General features: G+C 36.3%; 1 protein-coding gene and 1 long non-coding RNA gene across 2 annotated transcripts; both read right to left on the bottom strand.

Moving 5' to 3' along the window:
• Positions 1-1991: 1991 nt before the first annotated feature.
• Positions 1992-2575, bottom strand: LOC131857057 (uncharacterized). The gene is made up of 3 exons (XR_009358476.1): positions 2363-2575; positions 2198-2266; positions 1992-2105 (listed from the first exon to the last, which is right to left on the bottom strand). It is a non-coding gene; the product is annotated as an uncharacterized LOC131857057 (long non-coding RNA).
• Positions 2576-16324: 13749 nt separating this feature from the next.
• On the bottom strand, positions 16325-17389 carry LOC131058506 (2-oxoglutarate dehydrogenase, mitochondrial). The gene is made up of 3 exons (XM_057992279.2): positions 17228-17389; positions 16908-17134; positions 16325-16800 (listed from the first exon to the last, which is right to left on the bottom strand). The coding sequence occupies exons 2-3, from the start codon at positions 17102-17104 to the stop codon at positions 16446-16448; spliced, it is 552 nt and encodes a 183-aa protein (XP_057848262.2). The 5' UTR covers positions 17105-17134; positions 17228-17389; the 3' UTR covers positions 16325-16445.
• Between the last annotated feature and the right edge of the window lie 6400 nt (positions 17390-23789).

The following is a 23789-nucleotide window of genomic DNA, read 5'->3' as shown; positions in this document are numbered from 1 at the left end:
CCGTATGTGTCGTGGATTGGAAGAAACAGTCCGTCAAATTTTGATAATTTTTTGGACTCAGGGCACATGAGAGATCGCACCGATAGGGTATGACTCTTGACGTTCTGGTGCTTTGGGATGCACGACAGGGGCATGCCTAGCGTAAAACCTACCCACCCGGACGCACTCGCGACGTCGGTTTGTGCACACGATGAACATAATCAATTCTAGCCAATCTTGCAACTTTTCCTTGCAAGCAACTGACGGTTTTTGGAGTAGGCGAAAAAATGCTACTAATTGAAAATGGCTCCGAGTCATCAAAAATCGAGATAGGCCATTGTAGAGGAGCCTCACGTGACCCCACAGGATCAAACAGATCGAATGTATGTGTCGTGGATTGGAAGAAACAGTCCGTTAAATTTTGACAATTTTTTGGACTCAGGGCACTTGAGAGATCGCACCAGTAGGGTATGACTCTCGACGTTCTGGTGCTTTGGGATGTACGACAGGGGCATGCCTAGCGTAAACCTGCCCACCTGGACGTGCTCGCGACGTCGATTTGTGCACATGACGAATAGAATCAATTCTAGCCAATCTTGCAACTTTTCCTTGCAAACAACTGACGGTTTTTGGAGCAGGCGAAAAAATGCTACTAATTGAAAATGGCTCCGAGTTGTCGAAAACCGAGATAGGCCATTGTAGAGGAGCCTCACACGATCCCACGAGATCAAACAAATCAACTGTATGTGTCGTGGATTGGAAGAAACAATCCGTCAAATTTTGAAAATTTTTTGGACTCAGGGCACTTGAGAGATCGCACCGGTAGGGTATGACTCTCGATGTTCTGGTGCTTTGGGATGCATGACAGGGGCATGCCAAGCATAAACCTGCCCACCCGGACGTGCTCACAACATCGGTTTGTGCACATGACGAACAAAATCAATTCTAGCCAATCTTGCAACTTTTCCTTGCAAGCAACTGACAGTTTTTGGAGCAAGCAAAAAAATGCTACTAATTGAAAATGGCTCCGAGTCGTCGAAAACTGAGATAGGCCATTGTAGAGGAGCCTCACGCGACCCCATAGGATCAAATAGAACAATCATGTGTCGTAGATTGGAAGAAATAGTCCGTCAAATTTTGACAATTTTTTGGACTCAGGGCACTTGAGAGATCACACCGATAGGGTATGACTCTTGACATTCTGGTGCTTTGGGATGCACAACAGGGGCATGCCTAGTGTAAACCTGCCCACCCGGATGCGCTCGCGACATCGGTTTGTGCACACGACAAACAAAATTTGACCATTGCAAGCGTGAGGGTGCTCTCGCACCAAACACATTGTTGTTTATATTCATATTGTCAATTTTTGTTGTTTATATTCATATTGTTAATTACATATGCAAATATTCATTTAAATTTATAAAAGGGCAGCCACCAAATACAACAAATACACAATAATGAACTGAATACAAGGAGTTTTGTAGGGTTAATTCAACATTTTAGAAATTTTATCAAATCATATTCAACGATTGCAATGTTTTATATCATATATTTTTGTTGTTTATATTCATATTGTTGATTACATATGCAAATATTCATTTAAATTTATAAGAGGACAACCACAAAATACAACGAATACAAAATAATGATCTCATTACACATTTATTGGATCGAATATCGATATTTATATATATAAAAAAAGGCATGTTTGCCAAGTCAATACAAGTATTACAAAAATGTGGCATATGCCATGTCCAAATCGATATACAATAAAAATGTAGAATATATCTACATGTATTGGTCATTCTATGACCAAAACTAATACTATATGATCCTAAACTTGTGGTGGATCATCAAAATCAAGCCTCTTCGATGTAGTACGCGGCTCTGTAGATGACTACAAAACCACAATTCAAAAGCCAAATTAGAATTCTTTTGTAGAAAATAGTTCACAATTAACAACATAACTATGCATTTAACTTTAATTTCTTTGCAATTGAAATGTAGATTACCTCATCGGCTGATCCAGGAGCTAATATATTCACTCTCCTCTCCTTGTCACTCTTAGGAGTTTTCTTGAAGACATACTTAAATGGATCCACGTTATGGCCATACCGCAAAGGAGTCTATTGTAGATTAAATGTACAATTAATACAATGTACTAACATAAATATATCAAAAACACTCAAAAGCTATAATATAGAGAACAATGACGTACCTGTGCCTGAGATGCTTCTCCAATGGACTGAGGATGGCTCACCATCGATGTAGAAACTGTCGCTATTACCTATACAAAAAATGTACAAAGATTAAATACAATTAATATAATGATAAGTATTGAAGGTTGAAAACAATTAATTTTACATATCAAACAAAAGTGTACCGGATCCTGAGATGCTTCTCCAGTGCAAGGAGGAGGGTTCGCCATTGACGAAATAGGTATGGATATTTCCTGTATGAAAAAATTATAAGATTATAATATATCACAAGTTCACATGTACGCGTGCATATACTCATGAAATCAAGAAAATAAAGTAGAGATACATATCTCCGCCCTCTCTTGATCCGCGGGCGAATCAGGTGCATTCAACATATCCACAAAACTCAATGGTCGCTATACATGTAAAATAGACAAAAAACACTAACCAATCTACAAATCCTAACTAATACTTGATTTCAACATTTTCAAACAATTGTACAACTAAAAATATCTTCAATTACCTTCTTCACACGTTTTGGCGTCTTCGAGGAATTCTTTTTCTTAGGACGAGCCCTAGACGCGGAGGGGGGTACCCTAAAAACACAAAATTAACATGAGATATTAGTACAGATAATAAATTAAACATAATTTTAAAAATCTAAAATGAAATGACTTGCATATTCCATCAAAACAATACATAAAAAGAGTTGTACAAAATATGATACCGTATAGCCTTGTAGGCCAAAATCGATCGCTGAGAGCGTGATGTCATCAATCTGGGACATTTCGTACCCTGTCAACACCTACAAACCAAAAATTGGACCAAGCATTAAAGATAGTTAGTATATCTTGTATTTTTTTGAATTCAAAGTGTACTATTCTATTTTAACATGTTACAAAATTTATACCTCAAGCATCGAAGTTGCAGCTATGGTAACTGGGGGAGGTGTATGGGATACCTCTGTTGCATCCTGAAATGCATATTATTTGTCTCAATTTAAATCTATGTATAAATGAAAATTCATTTATGTAATTACAAATTTAAAGTGACTGATAAATAAAATGTTATGAATTCAAATCAACACATCTGTGTCTGTGGCTCATGGGCAAACACCATGTCCATCAACTCATCTGTCAGCGCGACATCCTCAACCGTATGAGTCTGACATCTACAATCGCAAATCGTGCACAGATGATATGAGTATCCATCTGCACCGGCTGCATCATCTATCCCCGAGCATATCTCCGAGCAACTGACACAGATATGCTCGATGGGCTCTTTGTCGCCCTCTAACGGCTCATCATCCAATACAATAGGGTGTGCTAATGACGTCCCATGCTGGATGATGGCACTAGTCAATGCTTTGGCCGCCTGAAGAGTCTATAGCTCCATCGACTCTTTCAGCTCTAATGGGACTGCCTAATGCACCTTGGGTTTGGGTGCTACGGGGCAGCGACTCTCCGCGGCTAATCGCCTACGAGCACCAGGTCTATCTTGGGCAGAGCCACCACCTCTACCATGAAACTCTTTCATGTTAAAATAGTTTGGCCGCACATTGAGCACAAACTCACAATATATTTTTCTCAAAAAAATATAATGACACCTCATAATTATTACAAGGTGGATCATCAAAGACCATCCACCACCTCTACCAAAAAAGATTCTTCATCTGCACATTGGTACACCAATATATGGGAAACCTCTTTGCATTAAGAGGTAATGACTGACCAGTTTTGGGATCAACAAAAAGGGCACATATTTGTTGTTTAGAAATATTTTTGTTTTTTACTCCATCGTATGATAGCCCATTGGCATATAATTGATGACACCTATCCCTAAAGTTTCCCCATTTGGTAATTTCTATGGAAACAGCTATGGCACCACTAGCTAATGTTTCTAGGCTAGTGGCGAGGGATTGATGATGGTCAAGTTCAAAAGTTTTCAATTTTACAATCAGTCTATTGATTTTAGACGTATTTTGTCATAACTGATTAATTAATTCTTCCTGTGTTTCGGCTGTGCGGTCAAAAGGAGGAATTGGGAGTTGTTCTTGTATGTTTTCAGGATGTGCATTTGGTTGTTCTTGTGGGTTTTTAGGAGGTGCATTTGGTTCTTCTTCTTCTAGATTAGAAGAATCTGGTTTTTGAAACAAAAAATGAAAAAACCTAATCAAAATTAATGAAATTAAATTCAAAATGTAAAACAAATTGCATAAACCGGAAAGAAAGACAAAAATAAACAAAAACTAATCTTGATCCATAGCCTGGAGGACAAATCTAGCACCCCGTTGACAGTTTAGGTGAGAAAATGGGGAAAAAACGAAGTTAAAAATGCAATTTACGGGTAAATGAGACCCAGTTTTTTGTTTTTTTTTATAACTTTTTTTACCAGGCACCGCGTACGCGGTTTTATTTGGATTAATAGTGCATACACACTCATTTTCCAAGGCGTAGTGTGTACGCGCCCATTTTCCTAAAAGCAATGCGTATGCGCTACCTTTTCTAGGCTCGAGAAGAACAAACCTAAGCGCGTATATGGGAATTTGAAATTTTAAAACCGCGTACGCGCTGCTTGTTTTTCCAAGTTTTTTTTGGGTGGTGTCCACTTTTCTGACTACCATCTTTGTGCACACGCCCTATATATATATATATAGAGAGAGAGAGAGAGAGAGAGAGAGAGAGAGAGAGAGAGAGAGAGAGAGAGAGAGAGAGATATATAAATAGCTAGAGAGGGAGGGAGAGGGAGAGATAGATAGAGAGAATAGAGAAGTAGAGAGATATAAATGGATATATAGGGATGGAAAGAAGGGAAGGGAGAGATAGATATAGTGGGAAAGATAGAGGGGGGGGGGAGAGAGAGATATGTAGAGAGAGCTAATGAGATAGAGTAGGGAAGATAAATAGAGAGAGAGAGAAAGAGGGTAAAGCTATTAGATTTGTATATATTATTTTAATCTATACTATATAATAAATTATGTTATATTTATATTTAACAATATCTATTGTTCAATTTAATATATAATAATAAATATAAGTATCATATTATTTAAAAAATTATTTGAATGATTTACATTATTTAAATAAAGTGTAATTAAACAATTTATATTATAATGTTATTATATATAATGCTAAATATAATTATAATATATATAATTTAATGTGTATTTTCTTTAAAATAGTATATATTAATAGTATAGTATATTATATTTATATTTAATATTTCTTTATTGTAGAATATAATATATAATTATAAATATAACTGTAATATCATTTTTTAGAAAAATTAAATTGTTTAAAATATAAAATATAATATTAGTATTTTTAAACTACGATTTTAAAATAATAATACATTTTATTTGAAAGAAAGTTCTATATATGCATAATAATAATTATTAATCTTATTTATTTTTTTAAGAATATTGGCTCTGTTTTATTTGCTCTGCGTTCAAAATTTATTTTAATTGAAATTTACCAGAATTGGAACTGACTATGCGAAAATCCGAATTCGCTTTGCGTTCGAAATTCGAATTCGCTCCGCGTGTGAAGTTCGAAATCCGAATTCGCTCTGCGTTTTCTCGGTGAAGGAGATGGAGCTCTGCATTTTATAATATTAATTTAGGCGAAGGAGATGGAGCTCTGCGTTTTCTCGGTGTTTTCAACTGCATTCTCTCCCTGAATCTGGAAGCAACTTCGAGGCATCAAGCGCTGACAGGGGTACTTCGGCGTCTACATGGAGGAGTTAAACTCCTCCACCCGGTTTGCTTTTTCTTACCTCGCCCACTTGCTTTGCCTGCTCTGCTTTTTCAATTCTCTTCTCTGCATTTTAATTACTCTGTTCTGCATCTATTAATTACGGTTAACCCATCTGCTCATCCCACGAAACACTAAGCCTAGTTTCTAATGGAGCTAGAGTCTGATGGAATTAATAGCTCTAAACCCGTGCCGCAGCCAAACCCACCCCTGAAAAAAACCTTCGCTGAGACCGTCGCCCCGCCTGCGAATGGAGTCCACTCGTCGACGCACTTCCTTAAGGCTCCTGCAAATGAAGGACCCAGTAAGGACGGTAAGTCCCCTTGCAATACCTCGGACCCCTTCTGCATTTCGCCAAATATGGAAATGTTGAATGAAATTGCCTCGGAAAAACTTAGGTTATGTAACACTGCTATATTTTTTGCTTGTGTTGATGCTCAAAAGTGCTCGCCTAGGAAATTTGTAGATGATTGGTTTCACAATCTATGAAATCTTAAACTAGGGCTTAAAATCACATTCTGTAGACAAATACAAAGAGGTTTGTTTCTCATCTTCTTTAACTCGCATGAGTCCCAGTTGGAAGCTCTTAAACGACAGTACTGGACAGTTGGAAATACCTCCTTCCGAGCTCTAGCTTAGTCTCCAGAGGCGGCTAATGAGGAAGTCCTTGCATTATCCACTCCCAGATGGGTCATCCTCAAGGATGTCCCTCCCTTTCTGTGGCGTTTTCTTCCCCAATTAATGGAACCTTTTGGCAAAATAGTTCGGATCGATGAAACTGCTCGGTTGGTTCCCAACCTAGACGCAAGAATGCTTGTCTCAATCAAGCCCGGAATCGACATCCCACCTTCTTTAAACCTAAATATTAATGGGGACACATTTGTCTGTCCAGTTGAAATGCTTGGAGGATTGAATGCTTGTTTCGTCTGCAAGAAAGAAGGGCATATTCGTAAAAACTGCCCAATTATTAGTCACAGGATCCAAAAGCTTAACTCAGCTGGGACCTCTGTTAACCCTAATAATATTAATGACCTAAATTCTTCATCTCCTCACTCTGCTAATGTGGTCTCCGAAGTTCCTGCTCCCACTCCTAATGAACTTAACCCTCTCAAGTCTGATCTCCCACCATCGGCCCCTGAGCATCTCATCCCTGGCTCCGACCCTCCGCTTGACCTTGTGGAACCGCCCTCCGAGGGTTTTCAGCTTGTTACCTCGAGAAAACGAAGGCGTAAAACTACCCCTCTCAATGCCCTAAACCATAGTCGTTCAAATACCATCCAATTGGCCTCTAATCATAAACCCCAGGACCCTCCTCAATCCCCTGTCAATTCTGTGGTTAAAAATATGGTCAAAAACCTAGAAAACCCCAATCGTGGTGATGATGATGCTAACATTTATAATAACCCTGCAATGATCCTTAGATTCGGAACCCCCTTACAATCGGTCTCCTCTTCACTTGCAGGTCGTATTACTGATACTAGCACCATCAACCCATCGACTGCATCTACGCTCAAAGAGCTAGAGGATAATCATATTATAGAAGTTATTTATGCAAATAAAGGCTTGGATGAAATTAGATCTAGCACTTTGCTCCCTGGCTTTCCAGGCTCCCAGTTGTCTGGGTCTGACATAAGAGGAAATTATGATATTAGAACTGAGCTTCCCGAAAACAGTGAAGATGATGAGGACCTTATGAAAGGTTACTCCCTAAATAAAAAGAAAGGTAGGCCTGTGGGCTCCAAAAATAAGAAGAAGCTTGGAGATCAACATGGTCTCCCTACCAGCCCCCCCTTAAATCCTCCTCTTTAATGAAGTACATATCATGGAACATTCGAGGCCTTGAGTCGCCTGACAGAAAATTTGTTATTAAAAGGTTTCTGGACTGTCATAAAAACCTAGACTGTCTGATGTTACAAGAACTTAAATTTGTTTGGTTCTCCCTCGACACTACTCTTGACTTCATTTGGAGAGATGCAATCAAAATCTGCACCAACCACCCGAGAGGAAAGGGAGGTGTTGGTCTTTTGATTGCCCCTAAATGGTCAATGTACCTCAAGGATAAAGGAACCTCCCCCTGTAATAGAGTGGCCTAGGTTACCCTAGATGTTAAAGGAACTTGCTTTGGCATATGCTCCATATATGCATCTAATGATTACAAGGAAATAATATCCCTCTAGAATTGGCTAACATCCCTTCCAAATATCCCCTGGGCCATCAGTGGAGACTTTAATATGACTGAATCCCAGGATGACAAGGTTGGGGGACTTCCGTTTGAATGGAAATCCTCAGAAAAACCTCACTAGGACAGGTGTAAACAACATCTGCAATTGTTTGACCCCTTGGAAGGCACTAAACCTGATACACCCAACCTATGGCACACCTGGTGCAATTTTCAGCAGAGGCTAGATAGATTCTATGCTAATAAGGACTTCTTCTCCTTTTCCCCCAATCAATCTGGAAATGCGGTTGCAGTCTTACCAACTACCCTATCTGATCACTTCCCCATTCTAGCCATCATTAATATCAGGAACGCCATCACCCCTAGCCACCCTCGCACTATAAGAAGTTTTTGCTTAACACCTCCTTGCTGCAAGATGAGGAAGTTCTTAATGCCATCAAGATAGTTAGTCTCTTCAATTTGCAACCCCATCTCCCCCATTCCCACATTCTCAGATGGCAGAGGAATATCTCCTCCTGGCAGAAACTTCTCCAAACCATTGGCTAGAAAAAAGCCAAGGACTTTAGGTTCATAGAAAAAACCCTTACGCTTTGGCTTCACTCCCTGGACCATGAAATCCAACTGCAACCCTCTTCTCCTACCTTGGCCAAACAAGTCTCCGAGGCTAGAAATATCCTCAAAAAACACCAATAGGTTAAAATTAGAGGTGCCTTCATTAGAGCCCGTAACCACTGGCTCCAGTTTGGTGATAAAGGCTCCAAAATATTCTTTAATCTCCTCAAGCAAAAACAGATCAGAGAAAGAATAGACAGAATAACGGTAGATAATAAGGATCTCTTGGATCTCAATGATATCAAGGAAACCTTTGAAATATTTTACAAGAGTCTGTTTACCTCGGAGAATAATGAGGCCTCGATAGATGCTCGTGCCAAGTGTAGGTCCATTATTCCTAATAGAATCTCTGAGGACGAAGCTAGCCTCCTCAAAACTAAGCTAACTGTGCGAGAAATTAAGGATGTCATTAAGGCTCTCAAGGATAACAAGGCCCCAGGCCATGAAGGACTTCTTGCTGAATTCTACAAAACCAACATTGACTGGATCTCCAATGACCTCTATGACATCTACAATGAGGCCCTTGACACTGGCACCTTGGGGGAATTCATAAACAAGGGCATCATTAAGCTTATTCCAAAAGAGGGGGATAAAGCCCTCATTAAGAATTGGAGGCCAATCACCCTCCTCAACGTCTCCTACAAAATCTTAGCCAAAGCCTTAGCCTCTCGCCTTGAGAAGATCCTCCCCAAATTCATCTGCTCTACCCAAACAAGATTCATTAAAGGCAGATACATCTTGGAGAATCTTGTAACGAGCTGGGAATCCATGGAATGGGCTAGAACCTCAAACCAAGACGCCGCTATGTTCCTTGTTGACTTTGAGAAAGCTTATGACAGGGTGGAATGGGACTTCATCCTCATGATGCTCTCCACCTTTGGCTTCCCTAGTGAGTTCTGTGATTATGTTTGGATCCTCCTCAAGGACGCATCTGCCCTGGTTGAAGTCAATGGGATCCTCTCCCAACCTATTCCTCTGTCTAGGTCAATTAGGCAGGGCTGCCCCCTTGCCCCTACTCTGTTTGTCATTGCATCAGATGCCCTGTATTATCTCCTTAGAGATGACACCTTATCCCCCCGTGTCCATGGCATTACTTTGTCGGACGACTCTAATCTGATCAACATCCAGTTTGCCGATGACACCTCATTGTTCCTACAACTCTCAAGGCACAATATTGATTCCCTTAATAAAAAACTTGACTTCTTTGGTAGAGCTTCTGGAGCCTGAATGTCTAGCACCAAATCCATTCTACTTGGGTGGAAAGACAAACCTCCGGACTGGCTTCACCAGTTTGGATATGCTTGGGGAGGACCAAATAAATTAGTCCGTTACCTTGGTATCCCCTTTTCTGTTTCTCCCTCTCTTAAAGACATGTGGGGTTGGGTCAAGGGGAAAATAGACAATAAGCTCAACAAATGGGACAATAGGGTCCTCTCCCTTGCTGGCAGGATCCAAGTCTGCCAAAAAATCCTATCTTCCTACAGCATCTACTACTCCTCAGTGTGGATGTTCAACAACTACCAAATCTTTGAAATCCAAAAAGCTATCAGACGATTCCTATGGTCTGATGGCAAGGGTAAAAGGAAAGCTCACACGGTCAAATGGACCTGGTGCCACTTAGACAAAAAACTTGGTGGATTGGGCCTCAAGGATCTTAGGATGCAAGGTATCTCCCTCGCAACCAAATGGATTTCACTCACTGGAAGGTCAAGAACCTTGGAAAATCCTCATCAGAAACAACATACAAAATGGTGTTCCCAAAACTGCCAAAACCTGGAAAGCCCTCCCGTTCAGTGATCTAATTGCAGGCAGTTTCTCTGTGTTTTTCCAAGGCACCTGGGTGTTTAAATCCATCTGGAAAGCCTGGGAGCATGTGCGTGGTCTTATCAACAACTCGAGCTTCAACTGTGACAATACCCTCCACGATGAAAGGTCAATATGGTGGAACCTTCTTCATAACTCCAAACCCCTGGCTTTGACTTAAGGTTGTTCTGCTAAGCACTGGAATAGTAAAGGAATCAAGTATATTATGGACATTTTAGAACATGATGACCTTATCAGCTGGGAGACTCTTAGCACTAAATATGATCTCCCTGCTTCGCATAAGAAGACCTACAACATGATCAAAACTACTTGCACTCCCCTTAATCTCCCTAAGAACACCCAAGTTGACACCCACAGGTACCTTACATTCCTTTGGAAAAATGGCTTTGCCCTCCCCAAGATCAAAGCCAAGTCTATCTATACCCTGCTCAATAGTGACACCTCAGTGATCGAGCATATTAACACTTTGTGGTATACTAACCACACCCCCCAAACTTGGCAGAAAACCTTTGAGAAGCTCTGGCGGTCCCCCATCCCCCCTAAGATCAAATGCTTCAGATGGCAGCTTATATTGGATAGACTACCTGTAAGGAATAAATCGGCTGCATATGATCTTTGTTCTGTCTGCAGAAAGCCTGAGACCACGCGCCACATCTTCTTTGATTGTCCGTTTGCTAGAGAAATTTGGCTGCTGTTTGGAATATCTATTACAGAATATGTTTACACTCTTGATATAGTTACTGGTTTTATTCAAGGACTGAGAAAGGATACTAACCTTGTTTGGCAAATTCTATCTTCTTACATTCTATGGTTTATTTGGAAACTTAGGAATGAGGAGAAGTTCCCAGGTATTACAAGGGAACGTACTGGGTTTTTTAAAAAACACACATTACAAAATTGCTGTGCAAGTCTGTTTTTTGATGAACATCGAGAGAAACAAGCTCCTGCGATTCCTCAAAGATGGCAGAGCTACCATGTTTGTCTATGAGATGCAAGATGGGTATGAATGGGCTAGGATTGCAGAGAATCAAACCTCCTTTGACAAGGCAGTAAAAAAGTTGATAAAGGATCTCCAGGACAGCAGGCCCCCTCCCTTCAACAGGATAGAGATGTGCTCCCAGATCCTAGCCAAAAAGAAGGTGGTTTGGATGGAAGGAGTTCAAGGTTGGACCACTTGGCTGGAGGACCAGGATGAGGTTCTCCAGTAGTGCTCGACTCTGTTGCATCCCTTTTTATTCTTTTCTTTTTGATATGATTAGTAGATAACTGCATATAGCTCTCTCCTTGGTTTACCAGTTTGGCGGTTGAGGCCCGACCCTCTGCCCTCTAATTTTTGTATAAACTCTTCGTCTCCTATTTGAACTCTCGATTTCTAATATAAAAAATCTTATTTATTTTTTGAAGATATATTTATTAAAAAATTATTTTTCTTTTTTTCTTTTTTTAGAAAGTTAAATAATAATTATATTTAAAATTATAAATAATAATAAAATATTATATATATTATATAATATATTAAATAAATATAATATTTTAAAAATATATAGGTTATTATTTATATATTATAATATATTAATTATTAAAATCTTTAAAACTAAAAAAATAAAATATAAAAATAACGGGAAAAACCCAAAATTGAAAATGTGGAAATTATTAAATTTACACTCACAACAAATAATCAAAGGAATTTAAAAAAAAAAATTTAAATAATGAAAGGGTGGTGGGGCTAATCACCATGCGTACCCAAATTCTCCATTAATATTGTTTGGAATTTCTTTACTTACAAAATCGTAAGCCAAATATTGAGGTAGAGAGTCAAATCGTAAAAAAAAATTTAATCACATTTAAAAAGTCCATCATCCAGAGGTTCGACATCAAAAAAATATTTTGTTACAGTTGGAGGGGCATATGATTTCACCACATCAAAAATGGAGAGGTGGACCCATTTCCATACCGACCTATTTGGGCGCTGGGAATCAATGCAGAGGTGAACTCGTTTTGAGGTGAAATGATGACGGGTCTATCTATTCGTCTGGAAGTGATGTCCATGGAAAACAACCAATTCTTCTGGTGTATTCAGAAGCTTTCTAATTATACTTATAATAAATGCAGATGATGAACTCGCAAGACGAAGTGGACAAAAAGAAAGAGAGACTTCAATGCACGATAGAGACCCACAGGTGGATGAGTGATGAGACAGGAAGAGAGACCGAGTAAAAGTTTAACTTTTCAAAATGTCGTTCACTATTAATTTTAAACAATCCAGCGTGAGACTTTTCAGGTGGGAGTTCCTCCCTTTAATCGGCTAATTAATTGCAAAGGGTATCTTACGTGACCACAAAAAGGACAAAGTACAAACGACATAATAAAGAAAGAACATTATGTGTGCTTTCACAACACAAATGATATGCACGTTGATCGCTACGAAATTTCATTCGTGCTTTGAACATTAGGGCAGACGTGAAATGGCAAGTGGGAAACTGGTCCAATCACCTTGAAAACACATGACATGGAGGATACGATAACGGTGATAATGAGGAAAGCGAAAATCAATGGACGAGACAGTTTTAATCATCTTGCATAGATTTTGGTGAGCTTTCAACCATCGATTTTAAAAGTTAACTTGTACATCTCATATAAGAAACGCCTTCAGCGTAAATATATGTTATGTATGTGATAATCAATTAATTTTTTATTTACACTAATTTTATATGCTTTTGTATAAACAAATCTAAATCTATTTATCATTGTTAGCTTATTTTGATCATTTTTTCAATATGTCATATATATTTTTAAAAAATTAAATTTATATAAGACGAATTTAATGCCATTTTTTTTTTAACTCCTATCGAACTTCATCAAAATTTTATTGTTGTTGAACTCGAACTCAAATTCGAACCTTGTGACTTAGGTTATATATGTTCAAATGTGCTATTTGTATAAAATAAAATATGTTTTGTTGTCATTGTAAATTGATTGTTAACAAAATGAATGAGAATTAAATAATCCACAATATGTCTTCAGAACAATTGACAAGAATTTGTTTCTCAATAGTTGATGGCCACAAAAGATCTAGAGCCCCTTGTTGAGGATGCTTTTGTGAATGGGTTGTGTATGCAATATCAGAATTTGAATATATATCATTAAAGAGATATGCAATAATATAAAGAGTGTCCAATAGTTCCGGTTTGTAGCTTTTTTACCTTAGAGAAATAGTTGTTGTAGTCTTGCTTCTTCTTTCTTCCTTATGCTTATATATGGATTGTTTTGCGTTTTAGAGTATCTCTTGAAGGAGAATGCAGGATCAATGTAAAAGGTCATCCAATGATTTGACTCTGGATATGGTTGTGAATGTCAAACCTTGCCTTTCAATTGTCTCAATATCAATCGTTTCCTTTTGGAGCATTAAACCCCGTGATTTGTGGACTGTAATAGCCCATGATATTGTAAGTAGTACTTGCCTTCGATTACCCAATGATATGGGTGTTATTGGTACAACTTTTAGATCATTTGGGTTCCATGGTCACCTAGTGTAGTTATCAATTTTTGTTATAAAATATGTTGGAATGTCTAGTGGCTTAGACCCACATCCATACACACCCACATCCATACACAATGTCAACTACTTCACCAAGAGCTCCATTATCAAGGCCTGCATTGGTCCATATACTTGTCCATTACAGAAGGTCGTCGATCAAAATCATGAAATTTCCTCCGAGCTGCAAATGTTGTTTATTAGGGAAAGCTTTGAGTAACCTTGTGTCTTTTTGTACAAGTAGATTTGGTCCTATGAAGCTCATTTCATCAATGAGAATGTATCGTACTTCTTGGAATGTGGTTAGTGCTTGGCCTTGTAATACTTCATTGATAAATTTAAATATGTATTTAAAATTTATTTAGTTTTATAATTTATACTTTTTTAAAAATTATTTTGTTCTTTATATTTTTTTATTTAAAAATTTGTGTATTTTCATATCTACGTCTATATAAGCCTTTTTAATTATCTAGTATTTCATTGATATATTGAACTTTTATGTCTATATAAGCCTTTTTAATTATCTAGTATTTCATTGATATATTGAACTTTTATATCTATGTTTACATAAGCCTTTTTTATTACCTAATATTTCATTGATATTTAAATTTTTTATTTGGATTCTATTTGATTTTATAATTTATTAATTTATACTATTTTTACAATTATTTTGATCTCTAATTTTTTTTCAATTAAAAATTTACATTACTTTTTTTAGTAATCTATTAGATATATTATTATTTTTAAGTTACCAAAAAATAAACACTACTAATGTTTTCAGGAACGAATATAAATATAACCTTTGATGTATATATTTGGGAATGTCAATTGGAATACATTGTCAAATTCTAAAAAACAAGCTTGATGGCAAATACAATAGCAATCTTTATTAATCGAATTTTATTTTTTACTTTCAAAACATCATTCCAGAAATGATGTAACTTCGAAAATTAGATATTTGCAACCCAAAAAATAATGAAGTTGACCTAAATGCATTGTGGGTCATCCACGTATCTTCTTGCACGTCTTGCTAGCTACCTAAATGCATTGTGTGGCGACCAAGTATCTTTTTGCACATCTTTTGGGCATATGAACCATTTTCCCATAGATGTAGATTGAATTCTTGTTCTGAAGAAGAGGTTACAGTGACATGAATGTGAGCTGAGAAATATTTAGTGTCCCTATTTTCCCATCCACAACAACTGCTTGCCATTGGAGACAATTTGCAAATCTTAAAATCGTGAAACAACCCCTATTTGGGCATTTTTTTGCAACTAAGCTCTACAGTGACTATACATTTCTTCGAGCCCTCCTTATGAAGCCCAACTTGAACTCCTAATAAGCATCCAAACAATGATGAAGATGAGAACTTGATGTCTCACTTCTCCTATGCATCTAGCCCAATAGCTTTATTTTTGTGTTGATGAACATGCCTTTAAAGCAAATTTGTTGTTCCCAACCATCTATAACCCACTCTACTTGGAGTATGTTGCTAACCAAATGAACAAATCCATGTCCTGAATTATTATATATATTGAAGAGATAAGCTCTTTACCCTGAATTGTACAGGGTAATCAGAGGAATATTAAGTTCTCTAAAGGTTTGATTAGATGGGTTGTCATTTACAGAATAATAATAGTCCCCCCATAGGAAGCTTTATAGAAAATAAAGAACATAGATGTAGCTATATATTAATTAAAAAACAAAACCTTCCAGAAAAGTTCTATGCAATGTGTAACCCAACATTGAATGTTTAAAATGAGAAGAGTTCAAGTCCAAAAGAGTTGAAAATGATGAATTATTAATCACACAAGTAGTACGCAATGACATGATTTAGTGTCTTCAAACCATTTTAACCAGTCATAATAAAAAATGTTAACAATGATTCAACCAAGGTTGCATGAATAAAGAATGCACATAATTCAAGGATGAACAATAACTGTAGACAGATATTAACAAATGAAATATGGCAAAGGTATTTTTTAACTTTATATAATCATAAAAAACCACATGCAAACAATGTGCTTGACCAAAAATCTTAACAAATGCTGAATATGACATGAGATATATGTGACCCTTTAAAAAGGATTATTACAGGCAAATTGTCAAATCATCAATAAGACAAATACATGTGAAAAGTAATGCCATCAAAGGTGAACTATTAACAATAAAACTTCAAGATTGCAGCTAAGATCATAACATCTCAATCTATCAATAATACAACTATTCCAAAATACAACCAACTTTCCATTTATGCATGTTCTCTTATGCGCAACAACTTAGAAAGCATATAGCAGCAGCATAAGCATTCCAAGTTCAATTAGAAAAAAAAATCGATTTACACTGCAGTCCTAAAAGCACAGATCTTAGTTGAAGATTGCTACATACCTATTGCTCACAGTAAACATCTCTTCATTTTGGTTCATGACAACATGGTCTAGAGGACAATATCTTGCTCCTGTTTCCTGGTCATGAACAACTGCATACCGGTGACTGAAAGTACCTCTTTCAACATCCTGGCCACTCAATCTCACATGATTGCCCTCTACTAGGAGTGTTGCAAATGCAAGTGCTTCACCAATAGCCCAATCAACACCTTCTTCTTTTTCAATTATTTGTAAACGTTGATCAAAAATCCTCTTTACAGCTCTGTGAGGATTGAATATTTTTGGTAGAGTAGTTATAGCTTTCCCAACATTTTTTAATATCTCTGGTTTGACCCTACAAAAGAAAACAATGCACAAATGATCAAAAACCCTAAATAGAAATGAGCCTACAACTCAAGAGAAAGAATATGACCATCTAAACTTAGGGCACGGAGTCAATACCCTGTATTGCGTCTACGAGACAACTGTTCTGGTGATTTAAAGCCAGTCCAATATACTGACAACCAATCTGGTCGGTTTGGCACATATTCTTTACTGTTAACAAACTCTTCATTTAAAATTGAATTGACTTTAGAGTGCAAAGCATCAATTTCTTCCTTTGACAACTGCCCTGATTGAATTAGCTGCTCTTCATACATATCAACTGCTCGTGGATGATTTTTAATCACCTGTAAGAAAGATTTAAAACAAACATATCGGTGAGAAATTGGACAGACACCACAACTTAAAAGGGCAAGATATGTTGAGACCACTTAACAGACATTATCATTGGAGATCTTCTCACACCCAAAAATCACTATCAACAAGGTTGAGGCAGGAAATTTTAATAAAGCCTACATCATAAACGGTCGACTCTGTTGATTCATCAAAATATAAAAACGCAATACAACTCGGAATGAAAACACAACCCGCATCAGGCAACCACATCAATCTCCACCACAACAGGAATACAAACCCTAACCATGCGTTGTAGCAGCTGTCGCAGAAAAGCCTTTCGGTAAAAATTTCGGCGGCAACGGGAAATTCACGATTTCGCGGTGTGAGACAATTCCGGTGGGGGTCCAACCCCACAGGGAATTCCCTATTGGCAAATTATTTTGTAATTCAATGTTAAAAGTATATGATAAATTGATTTAAAAAAATTATAAATGAATATTTAAAATTTAAAGATGATTAGGACCTCTTAAATTGGTGAGGGAAATTTTTAGTGTCATTCTAAATCTACCAACTTAAAAGCATTTTTTTTTTCTGTAGAACCTTCTACTTCATTAAAATATTTCTTTCATGAATCAAAAAATAAATAAATGAAATAAATGCATTACAAATAGTATTTATTATTTTTGAGTTAAACTTTTATATGTTATTTTGAATTTTAAAATAAAATAATAAATTAGGTTAATTAGTTTAAATTGGTAAATATAGTTTTGTGTTTTGATATTTTAGAAATTTTCAAATGTTTAGTATTTGTCTTGATTGGTCCCTTTTCCATTATTTCCTTGTTTGACATTAGTATATTTGGCTTATCCATTCTTAATGAAAATTTTAGGAAAATATTTACAATAAACATCATGTATGGAAATAATACTACTCTTGGCAATTATACATAGAATAGAATAGAACACTTTTAATGTCCATGAGACCAAGAATATTCATTGATTATTATCTATTTTTTTCTCCCTTTTATTTATGAACCTCATTGTGAGATATTGTCCTTTTGGGGAACTAGTTGGTTGTGTGCCTTCATAATTACATCTTTGCATTTTATTTGTCTACTAATTGATATGATTATCTTATACTCATTATTGTGACATTTATTTAGTTATCAAGTGTTTATTATCTTACCATCTAGGGGTCCATGCATAAATTATGATTTTAGTAATGCCTATTACACTCTATATCTTATTGCATAATTTCTCTCATGTGAGGGTAATCATTTTGACATGTGCTCTCATGGTCACACTTCATGGGTGTGCTTGCATTACCTACCATGTCTTAAGAACCTCCATCTCACACTCAAGTGCAAGATGCCTTCCTATTTTTCTATTATATAGCCTCACCTAACCAATATGTGTTCATACTCTTAGAAGTTGCATTAGGGGCACATGTTATCTGAATGCCCCTCATGCATACATGGGTTTTTTGGTCATTAAGAATCATATACCACTTTTACATACCCGTAGACACTACAAATCAGTATTACTTGTGTTCTCCATTTTTAACCTAATCGCGCGTATAATCTTCATTATTCATGCGATCGTACCATGTTTCCCCTTTTCCATTCTCTGTCCAGATTGTTCCATTTTCTCCCCATTTCAAGTTTGGGGTTTCATTTTACCCTTAACTCCATCCCCCTTGCATCAGATCTTTCCCTTGTCGCTTTTGAGATGTTATTTTGCCTAATTTTGTCCCGATTAGGGTTTTTTACACTTGATTTGGTCCTCTTGTTTCACCTTTTCCATTTTATTCCCATTTCAAGTTTGGGGTTTCATTTAATCCTTAGCTTCATCCCCCTTGTGTCAGTTTGTTCCCCTCTCATTTCAATGGTGTCGATTTTTTACCTGAACCCCTATCTCAATTTTAGGGTTTTTTTGCCTTCTTTTCGGTCCTACTGCTTTCTGCTTTCCATTTTCGATCCTATTGGCTTCATTTTTATCCCTATTCTTGTTCTGAGGTTTCATTTTGACCTCTTCTCCCGTCCCATGGCATCACATTTGTCCCTTTTCCATCTGTCAATCTGCTTTGACCCGATTTACCCATTGTTGCTCAGTTTTACACAATTTGACCTAATTTTCTCATTTTCACTCAAATTTTTCTTTTTTTTGTCCAAACCTTCCCACTTCTTTCCAATTTCACCTGTTTTGACAAAATCGACTTAACTTGACCTAATCAAGGTCTTTTGACATAGTTTGACTAACTTCCCCTTTTAGGTTTAATTAATTCTTTAACTAATTAGGCACCATCTTGCTAATTCTTCTTCTTTTAATTTGTCATCATTTTGATCAAACCTCCCATTTTTTAATATTAATTAAATAATATTAAATTATTTAATTAATTCTGATTTATCCCCTTTAATTAAATGATTTTAATTATTTAATTAAAGGTTGATTTTTAATAATAACCTATAGTTGAAAAATTTATTTTATTCAATTAGCTAATCATGTCACCAAAATTAAATAAATATCTTTATTTATTTAATTTTTTAATTATCTTCTCATATGAGGATAATATCTACTTTTTTAATTTTTTAATTGCCTAATATCCTCTTGCTTTTCGGAAATGACAATATTATCTTGGATATTTATGAGATTTATCTTTGATTTTCGAAAATCCTGCTTTTTGGAAATATCTCATTATATCTTAATTTTAAATTAAAAAATGAGGAATACATCCTCGGAAAATCTGCTTTTTGCTTTTTCTCTACTTTTTCCTCAATCTCCTTCACCCTCTCTCAAATGGAAGCTCTGTCGTAAGCTTAGTCTGGTTCATCCACTCAATCAAAAATCTTTTCGATCTTGTTTGTCCATCGAGTCTCCAGTTTTCTATAAATTGGGACTCCCCTTTCAATCAATTCATCTAATTTTTGAATAATTTCATTTTGTCAGTTTATTTAGCAATCAACTAGCTTAAGCACTATTATTTCATTGAAATAATCTTTCATTTTTAACAATTAATCTTGCATAATCACACATTCCTAGTAAATCTCAAACACCAATCCTTGCTTTTGTCTATTTCATGCACTTGGCAAACAAGAGAGCAACATAGCAACATAGCATCATTCAAGCTTTGTATTCATTTTTTCATTTCTTTTTCATTTCAATGTTCCTATTGAAAGATTAGGAAGGTTTTGCATGTGATTCTAGTTTGTGGTTAGCTTAGATAAGTTGCATGTTTTGGTTTTCAAATTAATTAAGCCCTTTTCCTAATCCACATCTAGTGAACCAGACATGAACGCACATCTAATTTAACTTCTTTTGTCAAATTTTTTATCATATGTAGGTCCCAGAAGACGAAATTTCTTGATTTTCATGCCCATCATTGTTTTTTTGTATGTGGCACCCAGTCCTGTGCAGGCAGTTCACCTTTTATGCGCAGTTGGTTAGGGTTTATGTGCAAGTGGTCAAAGTTTTTGTGCAATTGGATAGGGTTTCTACGCAAGTGGTAGCTAGTGTTGATTTTTGGTTAAACACTTGTCATATGTGTGGTTTGCTAATTCAATTTGTCAAAAACATGGTTTTACATTGATCTAATGGTTTGATTTGTAGGCTTCAGAGAAACTAATGTGCCTATTGTAGATTTTAATTAATCAAAAGCTTAAAATGAATGACAAATATTCATTTAGATCATAATCAAGAGGATAATTCATTTTAATTCTCTTTACAAATCTCACATAGATCTTAAATAGGAGGATAACTCATTTCAATTCTTGTTACAAATCTCACATAGAACTTAATTAGGAGGTTAACTCGATTCAATTTATTGTTACAAATCTCACATAGAACTTAATTAGAAGGTTAACATGTTTCAATTTTTTGTTACAAATCTCACATAGATCTTGAATAGGGGATTAAATAGTTTTGAATTCAGTTTACAAATATTTACATAGATCTTAATTAGGGGGTTAATCTATTTCAATTTATGTTTTCAATCTCATTTAGATCTATTTAGAAATTCAATCTACTCTCTTAATTTTCTATTGTAATCATGCATAGCTTAGAGGGTTTCAATTAAAGTCATGATTGAAGATGGTTCTTTGTGGTGTTAATGTTACCCTCACACTTCAACCCAACCTAGCCTAGGAAGTCAAGACTAGCTATGCTAACTACATGTGTACTATCTTTATCATTAAAGAGGGGGAAGCTATAGTCGAACACCTTGAGAAAGTTTTAAAGAAAGAAATTGAGTAGGAGAGAGAATAATAGAGATAGAGAGAAGAAGAAATAATATTATCTTTTCAACCACCTCCTCTTGAACCCTGACAGGAAACCTTGCCTTAGTTAGTCCTAAGTATCCTGCATCCTTGGATTAAAAAAAAATCGCATCCTTAGCATAGGGTTTTGTCTTACATCCCTGAAAAATGAACCAAAAAACATAATGCTTTGTAGAGTAAAGTCTAGGTTTCCAGGATACCGAAAGAGAACAGAGTGTAAGAGATTGAATAAGAACCTTCAAAAAATACAAAGAGCTAAGGGACTATTTACTGAACCTGACATATCTATCGCCCTTATCTTATATGAGACACAAGTCTTTGCCTAGACATGAAAGTATCGCATGCACCCGACTCCAACTACGCAAAATATTTTGGGGAATTGGAGTGAATTGAGATACTTCTCCCTAGTGAGGAAGAAACAAAAGCACATGTACTGAAACTCGATTTAGGATTCCATGACAAACAGGAAGATGTAATATGTAAATTGCATGTTTTAGCTTGGAGAATGAACATTGATTGAGCCAAGTTTAGACAAACAAAAACTACCTTGAATGAAGAAGAACAGAAAGTGTGACTTATTGAAGAAACCCTATAAAGAGAACAAGAGAAATAATAGAGAAGACTTGAACAACAATGCGAGCAATGACAAAATCAAACAACTCTTGCACTTCCATGATAGAATCTAACTCTCCCTTAGTCATTCTCTGTCTTTTTATACTTAATTTAGGGTTTTTCTTTTTGCAAATTTGTGAATTTGAACTATCTGTCTATTTGTTGCATAGGTGGTTCACCTTTGTGCATAGGTGGTTAGGGTTTCTGCATAGGTGGTCATTGATTTTGTGCAAGTGGTTCTCTATTGTGCGTAGTTGGCAGGTATACTATGATTTCTAAGTTCTTTCTTTTGATCAATTTGATAGGGTTTCATTTTAGTTTTGGTATAACTTTTCTGGGTTACTAATCAATTTTTGTAACCATTGTGGCATATGTGGGACGAAGATTGAAAAAAATCAAACTACTAATTTGTTTGACGTATGACGGTTGTCGAAGATCAAAAGCTCAAACAAACCCATGTGTTTGGTTTTTTCAGTAGTATAACTCACACTTCAATTTGCTTAATGGGATGGACATGGATTGCCTTTTGATTAACTTAGCTCACAATTTCTTTCTTTAAAGGGAATGAACCTCTATTTTTTGTCTCTAGAGCGCTTGCTCATTTTGTATGGTGGGCCCTTTGTTACATTAAGTACCTTTCCACCTGCCTTCAGGGTCTTGGGAGAAAGGGAAAGGTGATAATGTCACCCACATTTCTTTTTTAGTGAGGGATATCTTTAATTGAGGATTCCATCACCTCACAAGGGTATTTCAAAATAGGATTAGCTCTGGGGATTTCATCACCTCATATCAATTTTCAAGCGGTATCTCTCTTTGGGTTGCTATAAAAAAGGCTTTGCCAAAAGGTTGCTTGTGGTCGGAGTGCAATATAAATTCGGGTCTTCCAATGAGGGTTGGCAGAGCTTTAAGTGGCTCATTGCGTGAAATCTGCATACCAGTTTTGTTCCTCGAAGAATTATTACGAATAACTATTGTAATATATGAAATCCCTTTTCTTGTGAGTGCAGGAGGTTAGACCTCCAAAGCTACCCCACATTTCTATTAGTCAGTGTAGAGACGGATGTCCCTCAGTTCATAAGATCTTTGGATCTTCAAGGTATGAGATTTTGGTATGCCTGAGAAGTGTGTTTCATGGAAGGGGGAGCCAGTGCTACCAAATCTCTATTTGTCCACATTGTTTCAGTATTTGGAGAAATCTGAGTGGGGACTTAGCAAGTAGAATCAACTTTCCAGCCTAGGCAGTGCATGCTTCAAAGTGTTTTTATTTGTTAATACTAGTAAAATTTGGGCCATCTTAGGCCCCTCTCTCAAACTCTAAGTGTGTTTCAGAGTCATGTGACAAAACAACCATCTCTATTTTCTTTGTCTATTGTGATTGTTCATGATAAATATCTTCAAAAACCAAACTTGTCCAAGAGATTTCAAACATATTCACCCAACAACAAAAAAAACTTGTCCAACCAATCAAACTCAAACATTGCAAACATCTCAAAACTATCTCCAACATCACACTTGTTTCAACCACACATAGATTTCATTTTAGAATTGCATATTTGTATGCTAAAGTCATAGGTTTTGCATAAGTTTTAGATTAGCCTAAGTCCTCAGATCACTCCCATTATAGCGTGAATGATTGTCTCAATAATTTTAAGTTTTTGCACAAAGCTTAGATCCATTTCACTTATCTCGCTTGCATGCCATAAGTTCTATATAAATCATTAGTTTCATTTTCATATCCCTGAAGTCATTTTTAGATAAATTTACACTTGCATAATAGTCTTAAA

The sequence above is a fragment of the Cryptomeria japonica genome, chromosome 7 (genome assembly GCF_030272615.1).
Source record: "Cryptomeria japonica chromosome 7, Sugi_1.0, whole genome shotgun sequence".
NCBI classification, from domain to species: domain Eukaryota; kingdom Viridiplantae; phylum Streptophyta; class Pinopsida; order Cupressales; family Cupressaceae; genus Cryptomeria; species Cryptomeria japonica.
Note: the sequence above shows the minus strand (reverse complement) of the source record. Positions and strands in the feature narration are given on the sequence as shown.

Coding starts and splice junctions, on each gene's coding strand:
- LOC131058506 (XM_057992279.2), bottom strand. CDS start 17,104: ATGTATGAAGAGCAGCTAATTCAATCAGGGCAGTTGTCAAAGGAAGAA. Junction 16,801..16,907: donor TCTCGTAGACGCAATACAGG/GTATTGACTCCG, acceptor TTTCTTTTGTAG/GGTCAAACCAGAGATATTAA.